This window comes from Myotis nattereri (assembly GCF_964212035.1).
Source record: "Myotis nattereri genome assembly, chromosome: 1".
NCBI lineage: Eukaryota > Metazoa > Chordata > Mammalia > Chiroptera > Vespertilionidae > Myotis > Myotis nattereri.
In genome coordinates this window covers 41171223-41183821 of record NC_138075.1, presented here as the reverse complement: position 1 = coordinate 41183821, position 12599 = coordinate 41171223, and the positions used below count along the sequence as shown (strand labels likewise).

The following is a 12599-nucleotide window of genomic DNA, read 5'->3' as shown; positions in this document are numbered from 1 at the left end:
GCCCCGTGTAAGACAAGAGCCCAATTCTCCCCCATGATTATGTCTCCATTTTAGGAGAAGATTCTGTCCTAAATGCCCGGCTGTACCCAGCCAAAGGGGGATGTGCGCTTTGAAATGTTTTAATTTATAAATACTCATGCTCGGCCTTCTTGTTCAGGGCTTTCCAGCATCACATCTTCACCCTGGCACATCCCAGCAAAGATCAGTGAGTACACAAGAGCTTACGCCCCTCCTAGGCGTATAAAGAGGAAGCAAGCAACACAAAAGTTGACTTGCAAACGTGGACAGGATACACCGGCCTACCCGAAACTGAGGAAAAATGCCCACAATGACATAAAACTGATTTAAAATATGCGTCACAGACAAGACTGGCCATTCAACGAAACGTGGAGGGAGCCCTTTGCTCAAAATTAATAAGCGCTTCAAGAAGACAACAGCAGAGCACTAAACCAAGTGCTAAAGCCCTTCTGTGCCCAGGGCCCCATTTACTAAACTTGGTTTTCAGAAGCATTATTTTAAAAGTACATCTCTAAAACCACATGGCTATTCACTCCCCATGGCGTGTTAGCTTGTCTCCTATTATAGTAAGCAAAGAACAGCGGTGCCCTTCTTAAGACATTTTCTATTTCACCCTCACCCTCTTAAACAGCTTGACTCGGACTGGGGATCTGGAACTCATTTTCTCATTTAATCAAGAAGGGAAGAGCGGTTTTCCTTAAAGGAACAGTGCGGGGCCCTCTGCCCGAAGTCTCCTCAACTCGCCAGATGGAGCCCCAAAGGGGAGCCAGGGCAGGAGACAGCCAGCCCACACGGGAGGGGTGGGCTAGTGGCTGTAGCGCTCAGCAGGAGACCACAGCACCCCTCCTGGACCCCTGGGGGAGCCAGGGGCTCCCACCTCAGGGATGGCTGGACCGGTCCACAGACTTTCCGACCAGATTATCGTTCCCTCTGGAAAAAGTGGGAAATTCTTAAGATGCTATTCACTGAGAAGGGAAAGAAAAAGAGGTTTTCTTTTTGTTTATCTTTTTCTTTTGTTTCCCCCACCCTATCCCCATCTCGCCAACATCCCCTTCGCCCGTTTTTTCCTATTTGGAGAGAATAAACAGTACCGCTGTTTTCTGTGGGGGTGGATGAAGCAGGGTGCAAACATAAAGGGTTAAAGTATGCATTCCCTCTTGTAAACGTTGGTCTAAATTAGAGGCAGCCTGGAGGCCAGCGAGGCCAGGTGGAGGGGCAGTGCCCTGGAGAGTGGAGACGGGGCTCTGGAGCCGGTGCCGGGTTGGAGTCCAGCTCCCCCCTTTCTAGCTGTGACCCAGCAAATTACTTCATGTCTCCACTCAGTCTGGAAAATGGGGTAATAATCCCCCGACTGCCTGTTGAAGTTGTAGTGGCGATTAAACGAGTTAATTCGTGAAGGTACTTCGTGTTTGGCACCAAGTAAACCATCCTTTGCTATCACTCTTGTTATTATTAGACGCGGTGTGGAAGGGAAAAATCATATACGTTTCTGAAGACAAATGAGCAACTTGTACCTGCCAGTGTGCGGGATTTCTCCGATCCTTCGTGACTCCTACTTGGTGTGCCTCTAGGAAAAACACACCAGAGATCCATCTTCCCTAAACGATCCTGGAGTGGGAATGGGCCTCTGTGGCCTGGGAGGCTCTTTCCACGCATCACTGTTCTCACAGGTGGGACGCCCACACGCCGCAAAGGGCTGGGCTGGACACTCCAAGCTGAAGAATGTTTTCCCAGTTGTTTTTGTTCCGGTCTCTCCATGAGAAATCGGCAGTAACGATCTTTTCCATCCCTCTGATGTGCATATTTCTCTCAAATCAAGTGACACTTCCATGCTCTCAATTCACTACCTTATAATCCCATCGCCGGACACCCAATGCCTGTGCCCCATCTAAGGTTCCTAAAACCAAACCGACTCCCACCCAAGCCAGCAAACTCAGGATCTCATTTCAAGTCACCTCTGCCTCCTAGAAGAGTCTCGTCCTCTGACCTTAATCTCCTGTTATGTTGCTGAAGTGACACTTGCATACTGAGACCGAGGAGGCTCCAGGAGCCCTCCCCTCCAGTGACAGCTCCCAGAATGGCCTGTTGGGTACAGAACCACCTCTCTGAGGCGCCGATTCTGGGCTCAGCAGCCTCGATATGGAGCTGAATGAGGAGACATTCTCTTTCTCCGCACCTGCCTCTTGCATTCTAGAGTGAACAGTACCTACTGGTTTTCAGGATGACAATGTCCCCCTGATCTGACGACGTCAATTCCTATCTGTATAGTTCCCCGACCCACAGGCTCATCCTCTGGCTTGCCTACAACTTTTTTTGTTGTTAATTAATAGACTTTATTTTTTAGAACAGTTTAGAATAGTAGGTTTAAAAAAAATTTGAGCAGAAAGTATAGATTCCCCACCCCTCTCCTGCTTCAATTTGCACAGTTTTCTCTATTATTAACATCTCGTATCAGTGTGGTACATTGGTGGTGACTGATAGACAAACATTGGAATATTATTATTAACTAAAGTCCATCGTTTATGTTAGGCTTACTCTTTGTGTTGTACATTCTGTAGGTTTTGACAAATGTGTAATGACACGTATCCACCACTACAGAAGTGTACAGAACAGTTTCACTGCCCTGAAAATCCCATGTTCCCACCTATTCATCACTCTCTTCCCACCCTGCCCCTTGAACACCTGGCAACCACTGATCTTTTTACTGTCTTTATAGTTTTACCATTTCTAGAAGATCAATAGCTAGAATCCCACAGGATGTAGCCTTTTCAGACTGGTTTCTTTCACTTAGCAATATGCAGGAAAGGTTCCTCATGTCCTTTAATGCCTTGATGGGTCTAGAACATTTTTATCACGCATTACAGGTGGGGTTAATGCTGACTGAAGTATGAGAACCACTGCTTTAGAGTTATGGTTCTTTTTCCCCCTCAACTGTTTTATTTAAATTAAGATATTATTCACTTCCCATATAATTCACCCATCTGAAGTGCACATTCATGCAAATGAAAATTATAAAAACTGAAAAAAAAATAATAAAATGCACAATTACATGGTTTTTAGTATATTCACAGAGTTCTGCAACCATCCATCACCACAGTTAATTTTGGAACATTTTAATCCAGCCCCCCCACTCCAGAAAGAAAGCTTGTACCCTTTAGTTATCAATTCCCTATTCCCCTATTATTTCCTTAGCGCTAGGCAACCACTAATCTACTTTTGTCTCTGTGGATTTGCCTATTCCAGACATTTTATATAAATGGAATCATGCAATTTGTAGTCTTTCCTAACTAGTTACCATCACTCAGCATGTTTTCAAAGCTCATCCATATTGTAATGTGTATTAGCTTAATTTCTTTTTATGTTTAACTAGAGGCCCGGTGCATGAAATTCGTGCAAGAGGGGGTGTCCTTCAGCCTGGCAGGCACCCTCTCCAATCCGGGACTCCTGTGGGATTGGCCTTAAACTGGCAGTCGGACATCCCTCTCGCAATCCAGGACCACTGGCTCCTAACCACTCACCTGCCTGCCTGCCTACCTAATGCCCCTAACTGCCCTCCCCTGCCAGCCTGGTCGCCCCTAACTGCCCTCCCTTGCTGACCATCTTGTGACCACTTGGGGGTGGCCATCTTGTGTGTTGGAGTGATGGTCAATTTGAATATTACTCTTTTATTAGAAAGGATAATGTTCCACTGTATGGATATATGATATTTTTAAAAATCCATTCATCAATGGATGGGCATTGGGGTTGTTTCCACCTTTTGGCTATTATGAATAATGCTGCTATGAATATTCATGTACAAATTTTTGTGGAGACATAAAGTTTTCATTTCTCTTGCATGTATAGCTAGGAGTAGAATTGCTTGAACTGTAACTGTGTTTGACTTCTTAAGAAACTGCTAGACTGTTTTCCATAGTAAGTACAATCATTTTACACTCACACCAGCAATGTATGAGGTTTCAATTTCTCCACATCCTTCCCAATACGTATCTGTTTTTTAATCATATCCATCCCCACTCATGTAAAGTAGTATCACACTGTGGATTTGATTTTTCATCTCCCTGATGACTAATGATGTTGAGACCTTTGATGTGCTCATTGGACATTTGCATGTCTTCTTTGGAGAAATGTCTATCCATAATTTTTGCCTATCTTTTACTTATATTATTTCTTTTTATTATTAAGTTGTTCTTCATCTATTCTAGATTCAAATTCCTTACTAAATATATGATTTGCAAATATTTTCTCTTTTTTGATAATGTTCTCTGAAGCACAAATGTTTTTAATTTTGATGACATCCAAATTATCTATTTTTTTCTTTTGTTGCTTGTGCTTTTTAAATATCATTATCTTAAAAGCTATTGCCAAATCCAAGGTCACGAAAATTCATCCCATGTCTTTTTCTAAATTTGAGCTCTTACATTAAGGTATTTGACCCATTTTGAGTTAATTTTAGCACATGGTGTGAGGTAGAGATCTAATTTTATTCTTTTATACTTGGGTAGCCAGTAGTTGTCCCAGAACCATTTGTTAAAAAGATTAGTCTTCTTCCTCATCAATTGTTTTGGCACCCTTCTCAAAATCAATTGACAGTAAATGTAAGTGTGTATTTCTGGACTCTCACTTCTGTTCCATTGATCTGTATGTCTAGCCTTATGGCTGGTTAGACATACAGATCAATGTCTTGATTACTCTAAGTTTTGAACTCAGGAAGTATGAATTCTCCAATTTTGTTGTTCTTTTTCAAGATGATTTTGGCTCTTGTGGGTTCCTCAAGTTTCCATATGAATTTTAGAATCAACTTGTCAGTTTCTCAAAACACACACACACAACCAGCTGACAGGAGTGTGTTGAATCTATAGGTCAATTTAGGAAGTATTGCAATCTTTACAATACTCAGTTTTTTATTTGTGAACATGGAATATTTTCCCATTTATTCAGTTCTTCAATTTTTTTTCAAAAATGTTTTATAGGTTTCAATGTAGACATATTGTGTTTTTAAAGTTTATAATTTAATCCTAAATATTTTATTATTTTTGGAATGGAATTGTTTCCCTAATTTCCTTTCAGTTTACTCATTACCACTATATAGCAATAGAATTAATTTTTGTATATTGATCTTGTATCCTGCAACCTTGCTGAATTTGCTTATTAGTTCTAATAGTTTTTTTAATGTGAATTCCTTAGATTTTTTTCCTACATATGAGAACATGCTATATAAGAATACAGATCATTTTACTTCTTCCTTCCCAGTGTCTCATTGTCTTGACTAAGAGCCCTGGCTAGAACTCACAGAACCACGTGGAAGAGAAGAGCGAACATTTTGGCTTATTCCTGATCGCACAGGGAAAGCATCCAGGCTCTCCTCATTAAGTATGGTGTTAACTGCAGGTTTTTCATACACGTCAGCTCTATTTTGTTTTGTGTTTTGGGAGGGCACTGGATTGTTGTCCCACCTTTAAGTTTTAGCTAAATTGTCTCTTCCTTAGGGACATCTTCCCTGAACCTCCAGACCAGGCTAAAAGGACCCTGTACTTATCACAATTATAACAAACTACCTGCCAGCATCACTCTCCCTCCTAACATGGCCCCAGCTTGTTCACAGTTGTATCCCCGATACAGGTTGGTGCTCACAATTATTGCTACAAACCAGCTTCACATACGATGCTCTATTCCTGAGCTTGGCAAGGATATTGTTCTAAAAATTCCGTTTCTGCCTCTGTCTCCACCTCAAGGACAGGACCCTGCTTTATTCAGACCCAGCACATAACACAGAGCCTGGCACAGCAACCTTTAGTAACCTCTGTGAATCATTCTGAGGCGACCCAAAAAGGTATGAAGTAAGGTTACATGTAATTTTGCCCAAGAACAAAAAAGGAAACTATACCTTCGACAGGGCCAATTTGACTGGTCACAGCAAATCTAAGCACTCTTTCCTCATCACTGTACATGGCCAAGGCCCGGTCCACAGTCAGCTGCCGGGTGGTGGGGGTGCCCGGGGCTCTAGGGGCGTGCCTGCACGCCTGGTACGTGATGTTCTGTTGGAGGTGGTAGGACAGTGTGCGGTTGATGGCACCAGAGGTGAGAGAGTAGTCTCTGGAACTTGTGGAGGTCACAGCTGCAACAGACACATGATACAGGCAAACTGGTAAATTTGAAAAATATTAAATACAGAGAATTTCACATAGAGTATGTTTTTATACACTTAGATTTTTTAAAATCTAATTCCTGGGACATGCTCACTTGGGAAGTTCCAGAGTTTACATGGAAACCTACAAGGCAATCCCCAGAACCTGAGCTGACACAGAGCCAAAGTGCTGAGAGGGAGGAGGTCCGGCCACTGCTTGTCGCTATGTGAAGAGTAAGTGCTACGATGTGCCAGCCCAAGAGGTGAGCCCTGTGATCGTGGGCAGAGCCTTATAGAGGTTAAGTAGTCGTCAAAGATGCAAGGCTGGCATGTGGCAGAGCTGGAATGGAATTCAAGTCCACCTGACTCTTCGCCCCACGATTTTAGCCAGTCCGTCCTCTACATCACACAGGTAATGTCTTCCAACCCCCTGTGCCTAAATCTGAAGGGCTCCAGGGAAAGAAAGGGGTCATTTCTTTCAATCTGAGTCCCAAGTGAGGAGCGCAAGTCAGTTATCTGGACACCCACTATTCTGTGTACAGTCCAGGTCTCAGCAGCCATTCTCTTCCCTGCATCTCTTGCCCGGCGTCCAGTCCTCACCCAGTAAGAGGAGCAAGAGCCAAGGAAAGGCACAACCCAAGCAAACTGCCCTGTTGCAGGGCAGCAGCTGGGATTGGCAGTGTCCTGCATTCGGGTGGTGTTTTACAAAGACCTCGCTTTACACATCTCCCCCATGTAAGGGGGACAGAAAAGGTGTTGTTATTCTCATTCTAAAGATGAGACAATAGGCTCTCGGATGATGGCCTTTTCCCCATCTATTTTAAGCGGCAAATCCAGGATACGATTTTCTATCTTCTGACTCCAAACCTGACATTAATTTTACAACACTGCAGCATGCCTGTGACTTTAAAGCAGGCTGAAATAAGGTTATAGGATGAGTCTCAATTCCAATAATCAATATTTTGACATGGCACAGAGAGCAAAATGGTTAAAAACTATATATAATTATAGCATCCCTACCCATCAAAGTTGTTATTGATGACATTATTATTATTTGAAAGTATTGGGTAGGAACATTAAGATTCTTATGTATAGCAGCTGACACTCTGCTCACTTACACTATAAATTTGATATTAACAACAAAAATAATAAAAACGACATTAAGCTTATTTTATGTGCCACACACTAGTCTAAGGACATTCCATGTAGTAACACTTAATCTCCATAACTACCTTGGGAGATATGTACTATTCCCATTTTACAGATGTGAAGACCGGTTACACATACCTGAGTCCGAGTAGTGATAAAGCTCCTTGTAGGGAGCCATGTGGGCTGTGAAACCTGCTGGGATGTAAGGCACCTGGCCTTGAATGTTGGTCTTAATGATCAGATAGTCCTCTGGGTCAAGCCCCTCAGCAACTTGAGTGATTCGAACCCTCTCCTTTCCTGGGTAAAAAGTAACTTCCATGTCATGGATAAATGTAGCACCTGGAGGGGGTGAAAAAAATCAGTACAGAGATGAAAAAGAGGCCTTGCATCTTCTAGTAATAATTACCAGTGCATATGTCCTCCTCCCAATTTCCTCTGCTAATGGAGAGGGGGCCTAAGGAGATCACGTGAGACCCAAGACTAAGTGCTGCCAGCTGTCGATTACAACAGCTCCTCAACTTCTCTCTTACAGAGTGTGTTGTTATCCTGCCACATCTCACACCATTTCTTTTTGTAGGAGCTTATTTTCCATGAGAAATAAACTCCTGGAAACATCACTGCCCGTTCTCTTTCCAAGGGTGCCCAAATTAGCAAAACAAACCAACAAACAAAACAGGATCCCCTGTTACATTCAATTTCAGATAAATAATGAATGTTTTCTTTTGTCTCTTTAAAAATTTTTTTAATATATTTTATTGATTTTTTACAGAGAGAGAAAGGGAGAGGGATAGAGAGTTAGAAATGTCGATCAGCTGCCTCCTGCACTCTCCCTACTGGGTATGTGCTGGCAACCAAGGTATAAGCCCTTGGCCGGAATCAAACCTGGGACCCTTAAGTCCGCAGGCCGATGCTCTATCCACTGAGCCAAACTGGTTAGGGCATGAATATATTTTTAGCATAAGCATGTCCCACACAATATTTGGGGCATGTTTACATTAAGTTATTAAAATTATTTATTGTTTACCTGAAATTCAAATGTAACTGGGTATACTGTATTATATTTATCTACTTTTGACTCAAGGTTTTAGTCAAACCCTTATTAAGAGCAAGATCCTCTAACAGCTGTGTGCTCTACAGCTGGAGGTGGGAGGGGGGACTTTTCTCTCAGCACTTTCTGTGCAATAAGATAAATCTACCAGGAGAGGAATCCACAGGCAGCGAAATCGCAAACATATGCCGAAGAAATTTCTTCTCTGATAATGCTCCTAGGGCAATGGAAACTAAAGAGAAAATAAACAAATGGGACTACATCAAAATAAAAAGCTTTTGCACAGCAAAGGAAACCATCAAAAAAACAACAAGAAGACCACTACATGGGAGAACATATTTACCAATGATACCACCGATAAGGGTTTAATTTCCAACATATACAGGGATCTCATGAAACTTAACAAAAGGAAGATAAACAATCCAATAAAAAAATGGGCAACGGACCTAGATAGACACTTTTCGAAAGAGGACATACAGAAGGCAGAAAGACATATGAAAACCTGCTCAAAGTCACTAATTATACGAGAGATGCAAATCAAAACGACAATGCGTTATCATCTCACACCTGTCAGAATGGCTATCATCAACAAATCAACAAACAACAAGTGTTGGAGAGGATGTGGAGAAAAAGGAACCCTTCTGCACTGCTGGTGGGAATGCAGACTGGTGCAGCCACTGTGGAGAACAGTATGGAGCTACCTCAGAAGACTAAAAATGGAACTCCCATTTGACCCTGTGATCCCACTCCTAGGAATATATCCCAAGAAACCAGAAACGTCAATTAGAAAGGATATATGCACCCCTATGTTCATAGCAGCACAATTCACCATAGCTAAGATTTGGAAATAGCCTAAGTGCCCAACAGCAGATGAGTGGATTAGAAAACTGTGGTACATATACACAATGGAATACTATGCTGCGGTAAAAAAAAAGGAACTCTTGCCTTTTGCAACAGCATGGATGGAACTGGAGAGCATTATGCTAAGTGAAATAAGCCAGTCAGAGAAAGATAAATACCACATGATCTCACTCATTTGTGGATTATAGAGAACAACATAGTCTGATGAAAAAGGACAGACCCAAAGACTGAGAAACAGCGATCAGGCTATCAATCCCCAGAAGGAAAGTAGGGGAGGGCGGGGGTAAGGGGAAGAGATCTACAGAAGGACTTGTATACATGTATATAAGCCAAACCAATGGACATGGACAACGGGGGGATGGGAGCGTGAGTTTGTGTGTGTGGGGGAGGTTGGGGGTTAAAGGGGGGGATGAGGACACATTTGTAATACCTTAACTAATAATAAAAAAAAGAAAAAAAAAAGAAATACACTAAAACCTAGAGTTTAAAAAAAAAAAAAAAAGATAAATCTACCAGGAAACAAACTTTTTCAGGTGGAGAGCAGAGAAGCCAAAATTACCCTCTGCACTCTCGCTATCACAGGGTGGTCCTTACACAGCACGAGCATCGCCTGGGAGCTTGTTGGGAAAACAAAATCAGACCCCACCCGAGCCTACTGAACGAGAAGCTGCATTTTCACAAGGACCCCAGGGGATCTGGTGCTGGATAAAGTCTGAGCAGCTCTGGTCTCTATGCTTACAGGTCAGGGTGGTGGGGGCAGGAGAAGAGGAAAGGCACGCCCTTTCCCATGACGGTCTGTCATCTCCAGGTGCCCAGTGTTACCATCTGTGCCTCCCTATTGGACAGATCTGTGCATAACAACTCAATTAAACAAGGCCTGACCAACAAGCTTCAACAAATGGGGGCGAGAAGACACAATGCTCCAAATGGAATATTCTATTTGTCAGGACAACTTAGAGGAAGCCACAGTGGCTCAGGGTAGCTCAATGCTCCAGCGCTCCCTTCCATCTCCCACTTATTCTGCCCACTAAAACAAGAGGGCCATTGGTGCTACCCAAAACAAAGGAATTGGAGCAGGTGCCATTTAGAAGAAATCACTGTCTTTCAAAAACAGTCCTGTGAGGTCAAACCATCCCCAGCTACCTCCAGACAGGAAACTACACACCTGTGGCTCTGGGACACCGAAGAGGCAAATCCTCTCCCACTGAATAAGAATCCAAGGAGCAACGCCACCAAAGCCACGGTGACCACTGGCCCTCTCAGAGGCCCTGCTTACCTGTGAAGCTGAAGCCATTCTCAAAGCCTGGTTTCTCCAAAGCGAAGAGCCAGCCAAACAGGCCTCCAATGGGTGTGAGGGGGAGAAGGGCCTGGGCGGCGGGCTGTGGGATGTGGCTGATGGCTGTGTAGGCTCTGCCATCATTGCTCACAATGTAAGCATGCAGGTCCACGTCCGTGAAGGTCACGGGGGTGTGGTCCACGAGGAGGTGGCCATTCACCTTCCCATTGACTCGATGAGGTGCCCCTGAAAAATAGCAAGACCATCATTCAGGCTGGGGAGGGGCCACAGAAAACATAATTCCACTGCAACCCCCCAAACTCAATCATTAGCCATTTCCATGATTCCCCAAATCAACCAATTATCCATCTCAGTATGAAATACACCTGTCCTTGACCTCTTTTCTCCCATCATCCCTCTCGCCCATCCACTTTGACTCTAATGAGCTGGCAAAAAGGAGGAAACATTTCTAGTTAATCCTCAAATTGGGACATCAGCCCAAACATGTTCATTTCTCAAACATTCACTGAGCATCTGCGAGTTGCTAGGGCTTCGGTTCAGGTAGCAGAGGTACAAGGTCTACAAACAGAGCTCCCAGTGGCAGCTAGACATGAGCAAGCGGCAGAAATAGACACGGAGCAGCCCCCAGACCTAATCATGCTGGAACGCCTCACCTCTTGGTAGACAGTGCTCCCCATTTCCGTTAAACTGGGACTGGCAGTGGCAGCAGAAGCCAGTGGCGTAGTCAGTGCAGAAGGCGTTCCGGGAGCACGCTTGGTGGTTGTGTTCACAGGTCTCCTTGTTGGGAGTTCTGTACAAGAAATCTGGAAAGTCAAACAAACCTGCATTAAAGGACTAGGCGATCCCAGCATCCTCGATGCTGCCAGCTTCATTGTGGACACCGTATCTGCTCCATAACATCAGTTTAGATTGTAACCAACACATGGGCATTGATGTTTAAGAGACAGGAATAACATTCAACGCAGGGGGATTAACTTGCTTGGTTTTCTGGTGAGAGGGCTTCCACCTGGTCTCATTGCCAGGCTGGTGAGCCAGCGTGAGCAGTGCACTCTGCTTGGAGTGAGTAACAGAGAGCCCACCAGTAAGATCGTGTTAGGATGAACTGTACAAAACTGCCAGCTTGGGGGTCACACATGGCCAAAGATCAGCAATTCTGGTTCAACCTGCTAGTAATGATCCCCTGAGAGGAAGACAAAAGAGAGAAACAAATGTCATTTATGCCTAACCATTCATTCTTCTCTTCTTTTAGGTGACCCTGAACCTAAAGAGAATAGCCTATAGCTTGTCTCACTACCCAGAATTTTTTTTTTTTTTTTAGGAGAAGGGCTTAAAGAACACACAGCTCCCTTAAGGAAAGTGTGTGGGAGAAGATGGAGGGAAAGACCTGGGAATCCATCCAGCTGTTAAATGCTCTGAGCCTTTGCAAAGTTTCTTGTGAAACAAGCAGGACTTCATGCGGTAGTAGAGCCTGGCCACCACCACAGTCTCCTAGGGAGCCACAGTAGGCCTGGGTAAAAGCAAGCTTCCAAGTGCTACCAAGAAATAAAGGAATTGGAGCAAACGCCATTGATCATAAAGGAAATGGCCAAAAAGGTGGGATGTGGCTGTGGGTGGGCACTGATAGACAAGGGAAGGCTTTTTCCCTGACACTGGGGATGATGCCAATCCTAAGCATAGCCACCAGGAGGCCAAGGGGCTGTACACACCTCTGCTCCTGTATCCCCAGGAGCTGGTATTGGGTGGTGACTCTGGAGCACGCTGACCAAAGGGAAGGCACAGAACTCTAGTGCTAGACTGATGCTGCTGTGAGGAGCCAGCTCCCAGGGAAGACGGACACCCTAGTTTAGGTAGTTGTGTCCCAGGTCTAGGTCTAGAAAGGAGGGAATGAGAGGGGAAGCAAGATGATGAAAAAAATCAATATTTGTCCAGTATTCCAGCAGAGAACAAAAACAAAGAAACCAGTGGGAGGAAGATGTAGCACTGTATATGTCACAATATCCTATATAATAAAAGGCTGATATGCAAATTGTCCCCTTGGGAGTTCTACTGAATGGGAGTTCGACCACTCTCTATGACGTGCACTGACCACCAGGGGGTGGTGC

General features: G+C 44.0%; 1 protein-coding gene across 1 annotated transcript in view; it reads right to left on the bottom strand.

Moving 5' to 3' along the window:
* NID2 (nidogen 2) overlaps positions 1 to 12599 on the bottom strand; it is a 63687-nt gene that overhangs the window by 25068 nt on the left and 26020 nt on the right. Inside the window, exons 5-8 of the mRNA XM_081090516.1 lie at positions 11151 to 11300; positions 10477 to 10722; positions 7430 to 7630; positions 5903 to 6133 (exon numbers count right to left, since the gene is read on the bottom strand). Of these exons, the coding sequence (XP_080946642.1) occupies positions 5903 to 6133; positions 7430 to 7630; positions 10477 to 10722; positions 11151 to 11300 (828 nt within the window). The remainder of the gene's footprint in view (positions 1 to 5902; positions 6134 to 7429; positions 7631 to 10476; positions 10723 to 11150; positions 11301 to 12599) is intronic.